The following is an 18,353-nucleotide window of genomic DNA, read 5'->3' on the forward strand; positions in this document are numbered from 1 at the left end:
TTTGAGTGTTTTAGGAGGAAAATGACTTCTTTTTTTCTTGGCTAGACGTGGCTCTTTTGAGATGAGTGTTAATGACATTAATTTAAAAGCCCCCAACAAAACTATAGTTCTTTGATAATGTTTGCCACATCATTATCGCCATTCTAGCATGGCTTTCTAGGATGATCAACAGTGGTATACACGTTGGTAAGTATATACTTTCTTAATATTTGTGCGAAATGTGTTTTGTTTGGCCTTTGTATTCAGAAAACCGATAGTTACTATAACTCTTCTAACATTATTATTGTCATAGTGTTATGATAATGATGATGACAACGACTACTTGCTTGTACAAAAAATATGATTCAACAAGTTCGCTTTTTATAAGGATATGAAAGCTGTTAATATGCAATACTATTTGCAACTTGAAATCGTTTAGGTGGAAATATTTCAACTTCCATCTTTTACGAATTTTCTACCTATTATTATCTTCATCATTGAGACTGGTTTAGGTTAAGTATAACTGTTATATTGTATATATTCAGATAATCTCAGTAAATTTATTAGGTTGCTACTTTGAAAATTTTCTTTGCTTTAGAAGGGTTATGTATTTACATAATATTTTGGGAGGTGTGTGCTATTCCTTCATTGAAGTCCAAAATATTTTATAGGAAGTGATTGATGATACACGAGCATGTTATTCCATCCATTTTGATATTGAAAATCAGATTTTTGATATTGACAATGATCATTTTTTTTTTTTTTTTTTTCATGTTATGCTTCTTGGTGATGAAAGAGTAATGATTTCAATCTGGATTCCTCCATTCAAATGATGTATGGATTCAAAGGCCACCCCACCCCCGCTATAAAACGCTGTTGTCCCTTTGGGAATAACAACATTATAAAAAACAAATTGAATAGGAAAACTAGCTACTTCTCATATTTTTTGTGCCTATATTTTAGATCTTTTAATTTAGTTTATCGTCTATAAAAGTACTTGTCATAAAGGTCCATTGTCACGCTCGAAGTTTGCTTTGAAATTCATGTTCGAACCCTAAAATCAAGTTACACATACACCGGAGGGCAAGATTTAGGTTTTGAGTTGAACTCTTAGATTGTTTAGAACTGTATTTCGATTTATCCACTAGGTCAAAATGTATAGTTGTATAAGGGTAATAACTTCCCCAGTTTGGGAACTATTATGGTAATCTTCTGATATGTTGGTTCTTTGAAATTGAAATAAAAAAGAAATCGATTTGAGATGTTCTGATAAAGGAAGCATTAATACATTAAGGATACAAAATTTGGGAAGGGGTTTTGAATTGAATATAACAAAATACTTTCAGGGATTTCTGAAAAAGAAAAAAAAAACAATTTCTTTTTCGGCTACGGATCTATATCCAACAAATATATACTGGAAAAAAAGGAGGTTTTTCAATGCGAGATCTAAAACCGCTTATTGTAAATTATAAAAACGGGGATTTTACCCGACAATTTTGTTGGTAGCTACTTGTACTAAAAGCCATAATAACAAAATCGTCTTAACGAAATACAGGCGCTTATTTTTATCACATAAAGCCGGTAGCAAATCAAATTACTTGCATGTTTGGATGTTGCTGGAGCATTCTGCTTTAGAGGGATCACGAAAAAGACAAAGATTCATACTAATCGTGCAGTTCACAAAATTTCGAAAGCGTTAAGTTAAAATTTGCTCTCTTGTATATTGTGACACCAGCATTTAAAATTCAATACAGGCCTAATTCCTGACTAGAAAATTAATTTCCACATTATCAGCAACTTAACTAGCTTCAATCATTAACTTGCTTTAACAATCCCCACATGAATGGGGAATGACTATATGATGAAAAACATGCATGGAAAAAAAAACTTGTGATTCGTAAGCAAGGATTAATCGCATCTGGATAAGTAGATTTCTCTTTGAACTTTACGTCAGTGAACATACGTCGGATATACTCGGTCAATCGGTAGATTTGATATCTTTGAACCGTCGAGCTTTGGTGTATACCTATACAACCACATGTCACACAATTAACCCTTTAACCGTCTTCGGTTCTCATTGTTTTGTTCGTTTCAGCCATGAACCTTTGCACGGTTCATAAGTGCGTAGAGAATTGGCCTTACAGAATTCTCCTTGAAGCGGCTTACACTTCACACTTACATAGGTGATTCCTAAAGGTGTCATCTCGTAGATACACTATTTGATATACCCCGTATCAAATTTAGAAACCATTAAAAAGCCTTAATGCTTTATCCACGGTCCCGAACATTGTCTCATCACGAGAATGGACCAAAAGTTATTGTGACAATGTTGAACCGTCATCAATGACTTTGTTTGATCTCTTTGAACCTAAATCTTAGGATCTCCGGTCTTCTTAGGTAGAGTTACCGCCACGATGACTTGTCCTCGGCCATAGTCCCATTCCCCTCGATGATCTTTCAACCACCTCTCTAGTTAGGCCTTTAGTTAGTGGATCCGACACATTATCTCTTGATTTAACATAGTCAATTGTGATAATTCCACTAAAGAGTAGTTGTCTAACGGTATTATGTCTTCGTCGTATGTGACGAGACTTTCCGTTGTACATAACACTTCCGGCTCTTCCTATAGCCGCTTGGCTATCGCAATGTATGCATACAGGAGCCAACGGTTTGGGCCAAAATGGAATATCTTCTAAGAAATTTCGGAGCCATTCAGCTTCTTCACCGGCTTTGTCTGAAGCTATAAACTCAGATTCCATTGTAGAGCGGGCGATACATGTATACGTTTTGGATAACTTTCAATGCTCCTCCACCTATGGTAAAAACGTATCCACTTGTGGATTTAGTCTTAGATGAACCGGTGATCCAATTTGCATCACTGTATCCTTCAATCACCGCTGGATACCTATTATAATGCAAAGCAAAGTTTTGAGTATGTTTCAAATACCCCAAAACTCGTTTCATTGCCAGCCAATGATTTTGGTCGGGATTACTAGTGTAGCGACTTAGTTTACTTATAGCACACGCAATATCAGGTCGCGTACAGTTCATGATATACATCAAACTTCCCAACACTCTGGCATAATCCAATTGAGAATGACTTTCACCTTTATTCTTTGCAAGAGAAAGGTTCATATCAATTGGAATCTTTGCAACTTTAAAGTTCAAATACTTGAACTTTTCAAGTACCTTTTCAATATAGTGAGATTGAGACAATGCTAGACCTTGAGGAGTCTTATGGATTTTAATTCCCAGAATTAAATCGGCAACTCTTAAGTCTTTCATATCAAACTTACTAGCAAGCATGCGCTTAGTAGCATTTATGTTAGCAATGTCGTTACTCATTATCAACGTATCATTCACGTACAAACAAAAAATGACGACGTGGTTTGGAGTGTTCTTAATGTAGATACATTTATCACACTCATTTATCTTGAATCCATTTGATAGCATCGTATTGTCAAATTTTGCATGCCACTATTTGGGTGCTTGTTTCAGTCCATAAAGAGACTTAACAAGTCGACACACTTTCTTCTCTTTCCTAGAACTACAAACCCTTGAGGTTGTTCCATGTAAATTTCTTCCTCCAACTCTCCATTTAAGAAGGTTGTTTTCACATCCATTTGATGGATTTCAAGACCGTACATGGCGTGGCTAACGCTACTAACACCCGAATAGATGTAATCCTCATTACACGGCGAGTATGTATCAAAGTAATCAAGACCTTCTCGTTGTCTAAACCCTTTAACAACTAGTCTTGCCTTATATTTATCAATAGTGCCATCAGCTCTCATTTTTCGCTTGAAAATCCATTTGGAACCTAAAGGTTTGTTCCCTGGAGGAAGATCAACCAATTCCCAAGTATGGTTGTTCAATATGGATTCTATCTCACTATTGATTGCCTCTTTCCAAAATTGAGCTTCCGATGAAGACATAGCTTCGTTGAAAGTTCGAGGCTCATTTTCCAACAAAAATGTTAGAAATTCGGTCCAAAGGAAGTAGACGTCCTTTGACGTTTCGCGTTTTGGATTTTCCTCATCAGGAACATTTTCCTTTGTTTCTTCCGAGGTCGTTTAGATTCTTTACTAGATGACTCACATTCCTTTTTATATGGATATATGGTTTCAAAGAAGTCGCATTATCGATTCAATTCTCGTATTCTCTGAATGTCGGGATTTTCTAATTTGTGAACCAGAAATTGATATGCCTTACAATTTGTGGCATATCCTATGAAAACACAATCAACGGTTTTAGGTCCTATTTTTACCCTTTTGGGTTTAGGAACTTGCACCTTGGCCAAACACCCCCACACTTTGAAGTATTCCAAATTGGGCTTCCTTCCTTTCCACTTTTCGTATGGAATAGATTTTGTTTTGCTATGGGGCACTTGATTGAGTATTCGGCTAGTCGTTAGAATACTTCCCCACAAGTTCTAGGGTAAACAGTAACTTATTAACGTGGCATTCATCATTTCTTTTAGTGTTCTATTTTTCGTTTCCGCAACTCCGTTTGATTGTGGCGAGTAAGGGGCAGTTGTTTGATGAATAATGCCATATTCCAAACATATTTGTTCAAAAGAAGATTCATATTCACCGCCCCTATCACTCCTTATCATTTTAATCTTTTATTAAGTTGAGTCTCAACTTCAGTTTTGTACTGCCTGAATGCTTCAATTGCTTCATCTTTACTATTAAGTAAATAAACGTAGCAATACCGCATACTAGCGTCAATAAAAGTTATGAACTATTTCTTTCCACCGCTAGATGGGATTGACTTCATGTCACAGATATCTGTATGGATTAAGTCTAAAGGACTTGAATTCCTTTCAACTGACTTATAAGGATGTTTAACATACTTAGAATCACAGATTTGACATTTTGATTGATTGCATTTAAACTTAGGCAATACTTCCAAACTAATCATTTTTCGCAAGGTCTTATAATTGACATGTCCTAAACGTGAATGCCATAAATCATTTGACTCAAGCAAGTAAGACGAAGCATAAACTTTATTATTATTATCAACGACCATTACATTCAGTTTGAAAAGGCCCTCTTTGAGGTAACCTTTTCCTATGTACATCTCGTTCTTACTTATTACAACCTTGTCAGAAACATAAACACACTTAAAATCGTTCTTCACTAGAAGTCCGGTAGATACTAAATTTTTCCTAATTTCAGGAACATGACAGACATTGTTGAGAGTCACCACCTTGCCAGAAGTCATCTTCAGCGATATCTTTCCATAACCTTCAATCTTGGCCATTGCAGAATTTCCCATAAATATGGTCTCGTCGGGCCCGGCGGGAGCATATGAAGCAAAGGCTTCTCTAACAGCACAAATGTGGCGAGTGGCGCCAGTGTCAATCCACCACTCTTTCGGATTTCCCACTAGGTTGCACTCAGACAACATATTCTTCTTTTTGGGATAGTCCTTGGTCCCGAAGCCTTTTTCCTCTTTTTCAGATTCGTTGGGGCGCCTTTTTCAACAATATGTGCTCCCCTATGTTTGATCTCCCATTAGCCTTCTTCTCCGCCGCCTTGTTATCTTCCTCGATTCTCAACCGGACGATGAGATCTTCCAAAGTGTCATCTCCTTTCGCTTGTGTTTCAAGTAATTTTGGAAGTCCTTCCGTGAAGGAGGCAACTTCTCTATCATTGCCGCAACTTGAAACGCCCCACTAATCACCAAACCTACAATAAGCAATTTGTAAGTAATGGCGCATTGAATACTTTTGACAAAAGTATTAATTAGACTTATACCTTCGGCGAGGAGATCATGGATGATAACCTGCAACTCTTGAACTTGAGTAACAACAGACTTGCCATCTACCATTTTGTAGTCCAGAAACTTGGCAGCGATAAACTTCTTTAATCCAGCATCTTCGGTTTTATATTTCTTTTCCAAAGCATCCCATAGTTCTTTTGATGTTCCCACATTACTATAGACGTTGTAAAGATCATCCTCCAGTCCGCTAAGAATATAATTCTTGCACAAAAAATCTGAGTGCTTCCACGCCTCAGTTACAACAAAACGTTCATTCTCAGGTGTTGATTCCGGCAGAACCGGAACGACCTCCTTAATAAACTTTTGGAGGCTTAAAGTAGTTAAATAGAAGAACATCTTTTGTTGCCATCGTTTGAAATCAATCCCGGTGAATTTTTTGGGCTTCTCTGCGCCGGAGGCGGTCTTTGGTGCGGCAAGGACTGGAGGACGCAGCATTGCTCGTAGAACCAACCACGGGGGTTGGTGTGGCAGTAGCAGTTGCGTTCAAATTTGGAGTTAGGTCTCCCATTTCTGTCGCAAACGAAACAAACGAAAAAATTAATAAACGGTGAAGTTTTTAAATCTTCGAACCGAATCAGTTTTGACAGCAACAAATATAATACACAACGGTGAAGATTTTATTTCTTCAAACCGAATCAAATTTACACAAACAGAATTAAAAAAAAAAAAAAAAAAAAAACTTCAAACAGAATGTAGGAAATTGTATGTTGTATACTTGATGAAGTTTTTATATCTTCAAATCAAGTACCCAAATGAGTAGAAAGTTATGAAAACTTTAATCTCAACCGGAGTAGAAAATCCGAAGATTTTAGTCTCCAAACAACATACAAGTTCGTTATATCCAAACAACAAACATACAAGTTTCTTTTCTTTTCTGGACAAGACTGTTTTATGTTAAAGAAAGCACTTTTTTTTTTCCTTTCGTGATAACATTCTGTAATCGTTAACAACAAAAAATGAACACAGAAATAATATTTAAATTCCTTAAGCTTGTTGGTAAAACTGTGTTCAGAACCCGAAACAAAAAAAAAAAAAAAAAAAAAAAAAAAACTATAAAAACCAGAAAGTAGGAAAAACAAAAATTGTGTAAAGTTGGAAAATTTTTTAGAAACTAAGAAATATCCGAGACCACAGAATTCACTGTGTGTCTTAAGGAATTTAATCCCCTCACTGTACCCGAGGTTATGGATTATTTCCTCCCAGGATAAAATGGATATACCTGTCCCAGGAGTGGCGGTACCTCAAACGCCTACGGCTTCGACGAACTCAAATTTGGCAATGAACCACACACAGACTCGATAGTTTTATTTCAAGAAAAAGAATGCAGAATATTTACTATGCAGAAAATTATTTCAGTAGTCAAAAAATGAGGCATTACCTCAGTTTATATAGCTGCGAAACACACCTGTTCGTGTTTGGTGGCTGTTCGGAAAGGCCTTGCCTTTTCCGAAAAAATAAGAACGTTGGGAACGTTGACCGAAGCCGAGCCGAGCGATGACGACCGCGCGAGGGGGGTCCCTCTTCTCAACCCTTTAAGAGCAAGAGGAAGTGCTTTCTAATATAAGCACATAATTTTCTCTTTCTACCACCAATGTGGTACAAAGCTCCTTTTCAAAGGAACTTTGCTCTAAACTTCATTTTCCTTCCATTGTTTTTTTCCCTCCATTTCTCATTCACACCAACTTAGCTAGCTTCAATCATTAACTAGCTTTAACAAATTTATGCCATACTTTTCGTTTTCCGAGATTCAAACTGCATGAATTTTGACCAATATTTTAAGATGTATTTTTTCACCAAAATGATACGACAAAAATTGCAATTTATAGTACTTTTCATGTAGTTTTCAAATATATAAAATTTAATCTTAAAATATGAGTTAATTTAGTCCAATTTAGCTTCAAAGTTTAGCCAAAATGACTCTTGAAAAACAAAAAATATCACATAAATTTGGACGCATCAAGGGAGTAGGTTTTACTGGGTGTTCTTTTTAGTCATTTTGTTGGAAGGAAATAATTAGTGAGCAGACCTTAGAAGCTGAGAATAGTTTATAATGGTATTGTAGCGCTCAGAGCATATTTTAGGAACCATGAAAATTAACCATAATCATATGTAGATTGACAAATGTCAGGCATCTCAAATATGCTGCAATTTTATCAAGGAAAGATCAGACAGTCGTAATACCCATGAGGAATGGTTCTTTTTAAGTAAATGGAAATCTGTATAGTTGTGCATAACTTGAGATACGAGTAAATGTTAGCTATATTGAAGAGAGAAACCATATTGTGATCGAGATTAGGATTATGAATGGGACTACCAATGTCTGTTAACAATTGCAGGCATAGTGGAAGATGAGAGGAAAACAGTTTTAGCAATGTGCATGTCAATCTATAAATTAAGAATGTATTTTCTCGTGATGAAGAATCTAGAAATTAAGAATGCCTTTTTTTTTTTTTTTTTTTTTTTTTTTTTTTTTTTTTTAAGAACTTGAAAGAACCAAATAATATAGATCATCATGATGTTTAAAACACACTCTATGATGAAATTACAAATGGGAATACTAGTAAAATGATAAAACAGAATAAGAAAGAAAGTGGAGTGGAGCCTCTTCTTCTTTGTACTTGTAACAGATCCTAAAATGTGTAGCCCTGTATCAATTTGGTTCTTTTCCTTGTTTCCTTCCTCCAACTTGCTTAAGAGTTCTTGAAGATACATTAATTTACTTGGATTTTTTGGACCTTGTTGATGTGGTTGAACCTTGTTACCTTCTGCTTTGGCACTCTCATAGGTGGTTGCCTTAGGACAAACTCGTCAGACACTTTATTATCCCAATTCCCAACTATGATGTCTACCATGAGAATGCTTTGCTTGTGCATGTCAGTATGGCATCGAACTTTGTACAAAGCTTTAATCTCTTTCTTTCATGCCTCCTCTTCTTCCCTCTGCCGGTAGGTTTCAAATAAATATGATATCATTAAAAATGATGTTGCCCCATCATGTTATCTGTTTCAACCTTCGTACCATACTAAGCAATCATAGATTGTTTTTGGGAATTTTCTGTTGGGCTAAAATAGTCCAAAGATATTCTTAACATGATGTGATATTGTCCGTTTCGGGTTAAGCCCGCACGGTTTTCCCCAAAAGGCCTCACACCGTCAAGAGTATCCAACACCTTATAAGTAGCTCTTTTTTCTTTTCAACTACCAATGTGGTACTTTGTTCGCACACCCAACAATCTCCTCCTCGAGCTAAGTTTCACATTGCTCATATCATAATTCACGGGTCAGAGATTCAACATATGTGTGTGCCACCCACATCGTCAGACTATTTATGGCCACCAAAGCCTAAAGGCTGTGTATGCGTCTTCAAAGCCACGAGTAAAAGTCGTAAACCGGCCCATAGAGGGGCAAAGGCACTAAGTCGGGCCCCATGCCACGCTTTGCCATCTTCATACTTGTCCCGTCAAACCATTGGCTCTGATACCAGTTGTTGGGCTAAAACAGCCCAAAGATACTCTTAACATGGTGTGATATTATCCGATTTGGGCCAAGCCTGCACGGTTTTCCCAAAAGGCCTCACACCGTGAAGAGTATCCAACACCTTATAAATAGCTCTTTTTTCTTTTCAGCTACCAATGTGATACTTTGTTCGTCATACCCAACATTCTCAGCATCCTCCTATTTCTAGTCTTGAATGGCTCTTTTAAAACATAGGTCCCACGTAATACCCTGATCATCCCTTCACAAGTAATTGGCTATCATAGCTTTTCTATCACTCAACAAGTCAAACATTTTGTGTTGAATGGCTCTTTTAAAACATAGGTCCCACATAATACCCTGATCATCCCTTCACAAGTAATTGGCTATCATAGCTTTTCTATCACTCAACAAGTGAAACATTTTGTGGTTACATCCTTCAACTATACCTGTGAAGTTAAGTTGTTAGGTTTCTTCTTAGTATGATAGTTTATGCAAATACTTCCTCTGTTCCTGATTAGTTGTCAGGATAAGCTTTTATACGCCCTTTGCAAAAATATTAACAAGAAGAATAATGTTATACCCCGCATTTTCAGAGCATGAGTATGACATGTACCTCCGTAGTAATGCGTATCGTGTCGGAGACGTCCCGCTGATGTTTTGAAAGGCACAAGCCATGGAAAGTACGTAACGACGAAGAAAAAGGGTGAATTACAATCTCGTAAGTCGTAGTCGAGAAAGACTATTTTGAGACCCGAGAACATGACCATTTTTAGTATAATAGTTGATAAATATCATGTATGGAGAGTTTTGAAATATTTTGAGATCGAGCAAATTGGAGAAAATAAGTTCGACGAAAATTTGAGAAATGCTGGGCGGATTTTTAGTCAACTTTGGAGGCGCATATCTCCTAGTATATATGGAGTTTTAAGGTGAAACCAAAGTTTAAAATGAAGCTTGTCAAGTCTAGTTTGTAATGCAACAAACCGTTCATCGATAGGACCTCGGAGTAGAGAATTATAGACGTTACAAACTGAGCTGGTGAAGCAGAAACAAAACTGCTACAGTACCGCTACAGTACTGTAGCTACAGTGACGCCGCCTCAGCCCCTATATAAAGGGTTAAAATCTCATTTTTTTCATCCAAAAACTTCCAAAATTTTCCAGAAAATTCAGCAACAAAGGGAGCAAATATACATCACAAAAATTGAGGATTTTGAGTGAAATTTCAAGTAACGAAATATCAATCGAGGTCCGGGCAACACGTAGTCGCGAAAATAATTTCGTGTGATGATGGAATTATCTTGGGACAAGAAAATGATGAAGATTTTGCTACCTTCATAAAAATAAGGTATGAATTGTTGAATCTCTTTCTCTATCAATATGAATTAAGGAATAATTTCAAGAATAGAGGTTATGGTTTATTGTGTTGATGTTGTTGATTTATGGATTGAGGGTTGAAGAGAAATTTGGATGAAAATACATATAATTATCTTGTAGGATGTTGAGGATGTTGTTATTGATGTTGTTAGTATTAATTTCGACTTCTTTACGGAAATAAAGTTATTAATTAGTCGTATCCCAAGTTGGTTGGTTGGGAAATTTAGAAAACAGTGTGTGGGCTGTTTTATGGCATATGTTGGTGTTGGAAATGATGTTATTGCTATTGGTTTTGTTGTTGATGTTGTTGGTTGTTGAATTGGAATTTCAAGCTAGGCATAGGGGAAATCTTTGCCCGAATCTCGGCAGAATCTAAAAGGACTTTCATTAAGTGCTTAAGACGAGCGTATGACGATGATCCTAACGATATTATGAATGATTCTATATGTAGATTACGAGGCTACGTGTCACGACCCAGCTAGGGGCCGTGACGGGTACCCGAGGCTAGCCACCGAGCACCACTCGCTCTAATACTCATCTTACTCAATTAATGCTCTTTTACCAATTTTATACACGAATTGTAGGAAAATCATATTTTATATAAACATAAATACTTATATACATTTGCCTCTCGGCCATCAAAATAATATATACATAATAATAACATCTTGAGAGACCATCTGACCCACACTGTGTATCTACGAGCCTCTACTGACATACTAAACATAGACGGAACAAGACTCCGTCGTGCCCAAAATATGCATATATACCAAAATAAGAATCATAAGCACCTCCGGACAATGGAGTGCTCTCAATCAGCTGACAGCTACTAAGGGTCTGGACCAAGCTCACCTCATTCACCCGTGGGCGTGAACACGTCATTCAAAGAAAACGGACGCCCCACGAACATTTATCGAGTATGAGAGGCATAAACAATGAAGAAAGACATGGATAATATAATGTGAATATCAATATGAAACATCGAATACGAATGACAATCATAAAATAAGTAATGCAGCTTTATCTTACTCATACTCATCATAATCTCATATATGCATAATATGAGCCGCCCATCCATATCGGAACGGTATGATAATCAATAACATTAGCCCGCGTCCAGGCCTCCCGCGTCCGGGGTACCATCTCATGCCACTAGTGGTGTCGCCCATGCCAAAAGGTCATGGTGTATCCGTATAGCCTTCCCGCCTTATGTCGCCGCCAACTAGGCGCGGTGTAATGTGCTCATGACATGCTCATCATACAATACTTGTAATAATATTCTTATCATAATATACTTATCTTATCATAGTACATGCATAAGGCTCTAGATCAACTATTATCGGGGTGACGTAAGGTCGTGATCCCCCGATTTCATTATGGAGCAATTATTGACATTTCCGCCTCACCTTGAAGGAATTAGTACATAAGGTGAGTGTAAGAAATAAATAGCATCATTATCAATATGGCATCATCATATCATATCTCTTATCTCTTATCTTATATAGACATTTATGGACTTAGGTTTCTAGCTTTCAAAATAGGAACTCATGAAGAGGAAAAGAACTTATGTTATAGGATTCATGCCATTAGAAAGAAAGGACTAGCCTCACATACCTTTGTCGTTTAGCTAAGTTATCGTTCACTTGCTCTCCCCCAATGTCACGTCGTTACCTTCACGGGAGAATTCATATTAACATTAGTTAATCAATTACTTTCGTCGTAAATTCTAGAGAAAATTGGGCGCATTTTCCCTATAAACTTAACAATCCTCGAAATTCCAACTTAGCCAAACGTCAATCAAAATACCAACAACAACAATACCAATAATTTCATATCAAACTAGACTTAAATCCATTCTTAAATTACTCCAAACAGCCCAATATACATTCGGATGCCAATGCTTGCATACACTTCTTTATTTTCGTATATCCATAATATAACAATAACAACTACAGCCAATCCCCCGATATTCCATCCCACAAAACAGTCCATAACGATCATAAAACAGTCTCAAAATATCATCGCAAAATGTACCACAAATATCGGCACAAAAAAATTGTATACGCTTTGTATACAATATCTTTATACACTTTATTCTCCCAATTCAAGAACAACAACTTATCAACAACATCAACAACAATATCAACAATTATTATACATCATAACTCAGCTAATTCCATCCATTTAATCCACCTAAAACAGCCCCTTAATCCATAAATCCCAACAAAACAACAAACGAGTTTATAATGCTATTTTCTCCGTTCTAATCCGTTAAAACTCTAAATCAACTTGTTAACCATGAAAAATAGTACTTAATCTTACCTTAAGTATGCAGCAACCACTTCCACCCTCTCCTTCTTAGCTGATTTTTATCTCAAATTGAAGGCAACGCGACGTACAACACTTTTCTCTCCATGAGCTTCGCGATTCGGGGCTTAGATTGTGGTCAAAATTTGGTTTCTTTCTCTATCTCTCCTCTCTCTCTATCTCTGAAATTTTCTGGGTTTGTTGAGGTCTGAAAATGAAGGAGAAGACCGAAATTTTTCATTAAATGGCAAAGAAAATGGGCCTGACCCGACTTGGAATCGGGTTGGGCCGAATTCATTGCCCAGCTTGACCTTTCTGCATTAAAATATCCATATCTCCTTATCCCGATGTCACATGAAGACCCACAACCTATGGTTGGAAAGCTATTTCAATTATCTACAACTTCTATCTCTTGGTATTTTTCCAAATTCCAAACTTATAATACCATTTTTTTCCCCTCGAAGTCAGGTCACCCGAAAACATTTTCTTAAAAATATTCGTTTGGAGGGCTTCCACTTTGATTTGGCCCAAGGGTCCTTCATGAGTTGTGTTTAACTTTAAATATGTGATTCATATGACTTTTCAGATGTTCCAAAAAAAAATCTCGATGTGTGGGTCCCAAATAATTCGACGTTCAAAAATACGGGATACAACACTATCAACGTGAGTTTAAATTATGTCACAACAACATGATTGTCAATTTTTTGAGGAAGCACGTGTCACACTCATGCTCTGAAAATGCGGGATATAACACTACGAATAATTCTCAAGCGAGTTGCAAGACAGGAAATAAGTTGGAAATCGAGAAGTATCTTCCAGGTATGTTAAGGCTCGTCCCCTTCTTTCAAAGGCATGATCTCTAGGATATGATTTCATAAATGTTTCCATATTTTCCTTGTTATCAAAAGTTAAGAAGTCTAAGTTTCCGAGGCATGTTTTCCTTCCTGATAACCCATAAATGTTTTCCAAAATATTCGTATCTTCCAAACCAAAGGTTGTGATTATGTGAGCCCTTATGATGGCACTGGGAATGTTTTTCAATAACAATGATGATGTTAAAGATGAGAATGTTATTATGATGAAAATACGAGGATGATTTCATCCAAAGTGGTTCATTAAGTCATCATCAGAACGTTGAACTATTTCTTGATGACTCAATTTTGTTCATGGATGATGACTATTTCTTTTAAGATTCTAATAATACATGACTTGATGCCCTATGAGATTTGTGGTCCTATTCTATGTTTTCTCTTAATTTTATTCTTCATTGATAGTCTCACCTTAAAAATAATTGTTCCTTCAAGGTGGGACAAAGCGACGATGATTATTCCATAATATACTCCTCGGAGGCTACCGACCTTACGTCACTCCGATATAGTTGTGGCTTTTGATTGGGATGCATGCTTTATATATATATATGTATTTTCTCACACCGCATCCTCCTATTTCTACGTAGATGTGCACACAAGTGGGCATGTTATTAAAAATGATGATAACACCGAGCCTTAAATGGCCGGGCATGATACTACTTATATATCACACCGATCATGGCCGGGCATTCACAAGTAATTGGTTACTATGTATATGCAAAAATTTTTTTAAAAACTAAGTATATCAAAACATTTTGTGTCATCTCTGAATTGTTACTTTTCATATCTAAACATAGGTTATTATTCATGCCTTACATACTCAGTCCCTTCACAAGGAATTGCGTATCATGCCACGCTTTTCTATCACTTGTGAGGATATGGCTAGAAGACATTGGATTTGCGGTTACATCCTTCAACTAGTATCCATGTCATGGTATAATGATTTATGTTAGAGACTTTGTATGTATATATAGTTTACGTAAGCGATGTATTATATGCTACTCATATGATTCCGATCTTACTTGATTTGATAAAGTCGGAAAGAATGTTTTTCTAAAAAACTTTCATCGCATTTCATTCCATGCTTTTGGGCAATGAAAATATTAAGAAGAATAATTTGACTAATCTACTAATCTACCCTCATTAATCGACTCGACATTAGAGTAAAATTAAGATAGGTTCGACTTGAAGACCAAACCTATTTTGCAGTAATATGTTGTGAGTTATTTGTTTTATTTTTGTATTAGTGTTGCCAAAGGCTCATTAGGCGTGCTTAACCCGAAGCTTAGAAAAACTCGGGAGGCGCTTTGCCTCGCCTAAGCCGTTCTTCCGTTGTAGGCAAGGCTCTAAGGCTCGTGCCTCATTGTCCATGAGTTCTATCTTGAATCATGCGGTACTAAACAATAAATAGAATTGGCAAAGAGATATATTAAGCGTTAAGGAAGAGATTATGAATGAAGCTGTTACTTTTTTCTTGCATTACATATGTATTTTTTTACTTCTTTTTTTACCTTCATCGTGCCTTTTTTTACTTAAAGCACACGCTTCAAATGCACTTTGTGCTTAAAGCTCCAATACACAGGGATCGCTTTTTAAAGATTTTTTGCCTTTGACAAAATTGTTTGTACCCCTCAATGAGCTTTATGTTAAATGCCCGTTTGATACCATTGAGTAACTTTTATTAAAATGATACGGAGGATTAGTAGAGAGACAACAAAATCTGGGAAAAAAATAATGTTTATCAAAGTGGATGAGATGAGTTTGATAAAACCTGTGAAGTATTTCTGGTGCCGAGGGTCTACCAAAAACAGCCTCTCTACCTTCTCAAGGTAGAGTTAAAGTTTGCGACACTTTACTCTCCTCAAACACCCAACTTTGTGGGATTTCACCGGGTATGTTGTTGTTGTGAAGTATTTCTGGTGGAGTAGGTCTTTAAAATTAACACGTGAAGTCATTACTTAACGGACAATGCCTTACGAGCATAAAAGGCAAAGCAACCGGAGCCAATTAAAAAGAAGCCAACAAATTATCAATCATGTAAACTAAATTATTCTATAATTGCTTCAATACTTCCCCGTAACGTGAGTACCACATTTATGTGTATGCAGGAAGTAGAAAAGCTTGTTCAGCCAACTTTAGAACAAAGACAAATTCTAAAGGAGAAACTCCAAAAATGGTGTTCACTGACGAACACAAGGAACTGGTCAAAGAAGGAGAGAAATGGATGAAAGAAACTGCAAATTCGTGCATATTTGTTGCAGCCCTAACAGCAACGGTAGGATTTGCAGCAGCCATCACTGTGCCAGGTGGAAACAATCAAGACAGTGGTTTTCCACTATTCTCCAACGAAAGGGTCTTCACAGTTTTTGCTGTTTCGGTTGCATTCTGTCTGTTCTCTTCTGTTGCCTCTGTGCTAATGTTTTTGTCTATCCTCACCTCGAGATATGCAGAAGAGGATTTTCTTAGACGACTTCCAAAGAGATTAATTCTAGGCCTTAGTACGCTATTCGTTTCAATGACATCTCTGATGATAGCGTTTGGTGCTACGATTTACCTCGTTTTTGGTCAGAAAAAGAGATGGATAATCTATCCAGTCTACACAGGAGCCTATATTACAGCAGTCCTCTTTATGGACTTGCAATTTGGTCTCTTGTGGGAGATGTTTATGTCCACATATGGTCCAAGCATTTTTCGTAAGCAGAGCTCGCGTGTACTTTACTAGTAAGCAAAGAGGGAAAATAGTGCAGGCTTGTTCTTCTTGTATTTGTGTTTGAACAAAGGGAAAGTGAAAACTTGACCACTAGCTCCTTTTTATTTGTGTTGCATGACAATTTGTGTTTGAACAAAGGGAAAGTGAAAATTGAGATCCAGCTGATATTTATTCGTGTTGGAAGACAATTTGTGTTTGTCTTGCTTTGTTTCCTTATATTTCCCAGTACACGTGCTTTAATAGTATTCTCAAATAGTAGTATACTTTAAGACAATCCTGCTTCATTATTCATTCATTATTAAAATTTTCATTGAATCACAAAGGAGATTGTAGCTTCTCTGTTACTACCTTTATTCAGCGGAAACTATTAATCGTTGTATTTTGCCTTGCTTTTGTAGCTTGTCTTTGGTAGAATATTGGCGGAATACATAAATAGGCCATCGAATCCGTGCTCACTTGCAAGATGCCTCTAACTAGGTGTGCACAAGTAGGCTCCTCAACTTGTATAAAGTTGAACAAGTAAACACTAATGCCCACGTGACACCGATTAAATAAATAAAACGACAAATATTTTGAGATAAGTATTTTTAAAAAGGACGACAAATATTTTGAGGCGGAGGGAGTATTATGTAAAAGTGGAGTTTTTCTAATGATATGAAGTGAGATTAGTGTCTATTGCCATCTTCCGTCCTCTTTGTGCCCTATGATATTATCAAAGGCCCGCCTTGTATTTCCAACAATGGCCATAAGGAGTTGTGTGTGTTAATCTTTTTGCTCTACTACTCCTATGCTAGCTCGACATGTTTTGTGTTAGTCTTTTTTGCTCCAACCTGACAGAATAAAGCCCTTCTACATAGTCACTGTTTCAAAAAAAAGCATCTTTTGGACTTTGGAGTAAGTACACGTGTGTTATTCTTATTAATAAAGAATAAAAATATACTTGACCAGTGTTCAAGTCATGTATTTCTTAATTTGCTATAGAATTTGTTGGTCAACTCGGTCCTCATAGTATTTCCAACTTGGATGATATGTTGGAGAATTCCACGTATTTTACTAATTATGAATGTATATGGTAATGTTTAAAAAGGGAAATGGTAAGGAAACCGTTAAAAGGGGGGAAAAGAAAAGGAATAGAAAAAGACTTAAACAGGAGACAACTTTGGCGGGCCAATTGAAGAGATAAATCCCTGAGAAATGGGTGGTACTCGATTCCCCTACTATCCACTACCATCGTAAAATGAAGATAAATCCGCAGAAATGGGCCAGACAGATTCTCTACTATCCAAGAGGTCATCAGAAGTGAGAAGGTTGAGCACTTGCTTGGTGCAACTTGACTCCAACGTTGAAAAATATGAATCAAGGTGGCTGCGCACAAGCAAAGTAATGTTAATGTTCATCACCCATCGCCCTCTCCGGTAAAAAGCTATTCCTCCTCTTTCATCATTCTACATTTCCTTCTAACTACTTTATTTGTCCAATTTTTGTGGCATCCTTTTTTTTTTAATTGTTTAAAACAAAGTCACGTTTCTATACTTAAAAACAACTTAATTATAAAATTTTCAACTTATTTTTAATGAAATAATTCTATCAAATACACCAATATTTTCCAAAGTTGAAGTCTTTCGTGACATGCCAAGTCAAATTCATGTCATAAATTTTAATGGAGGGTAGTGCTTCATCTGTCCCCGTTGAGAATAAATTGGCTATACTTGAACAGACAGAATTGACAAGGCGAAGTTGTGGAGATGCTTGCCTTTATACCGTGCATTACTTAGAGGCGACCGACATGGTTCTGAACGAGCTGCTCGATATGTCTTCCAAAACCGACCTATTTCTTTTGTTGAAGTCA

General features: G+C 36.7%; 1 protein-coding gene across 1 annotated transcript; it reads left to right on the top strand.

The window, feature by feature from the left end:
• The first annotated feature begins 15,967 nt into the window (after positions 1-15,967).
• On the top strand, positions 15,968-16,516 carry LOC132061607 (ankyrin repeat-containing protein ITN1-like). The gene has a single exon (XM_059454382.1). The coding sequence runs from the start codon at positions 15,968-15,970 to the stop codon at positions 16,514-16,516; it is 549 nt and encodes a 182-aa protein (XP_059310365.1).
• The last annotated feature ends 1,837 nt before the right edge of the window (positions 16,517-18,353 follow it).

The sequence above is a fragment of the Lycium ferocissimum genome, chromosome 6 (genome assembly GCF_029784015.1).
Source record: "Lycium ferocissimum isolate CSIRO_LF1 chromosome 6, AGI_CSIRO_Lferr_CH_V1, whole genome shotgun sequence".
Lineage (NCBI taxonomy): Eukaryota > Viridiplantae > Streptophyta > Magnoliopsida > Solanales > Solanaceae > Lycium > Lycium ferocissimum.

Bases quoted from the DNA above. Each gene is read 5' to 3' on its own strand.
- LOC132061607 (XM_059454382.1), top strand. From the start codon at position 15,968: ATGGTGTTCACTGACGAACACAAGGAACTGGTCAAAGAAGGAGAGAAA.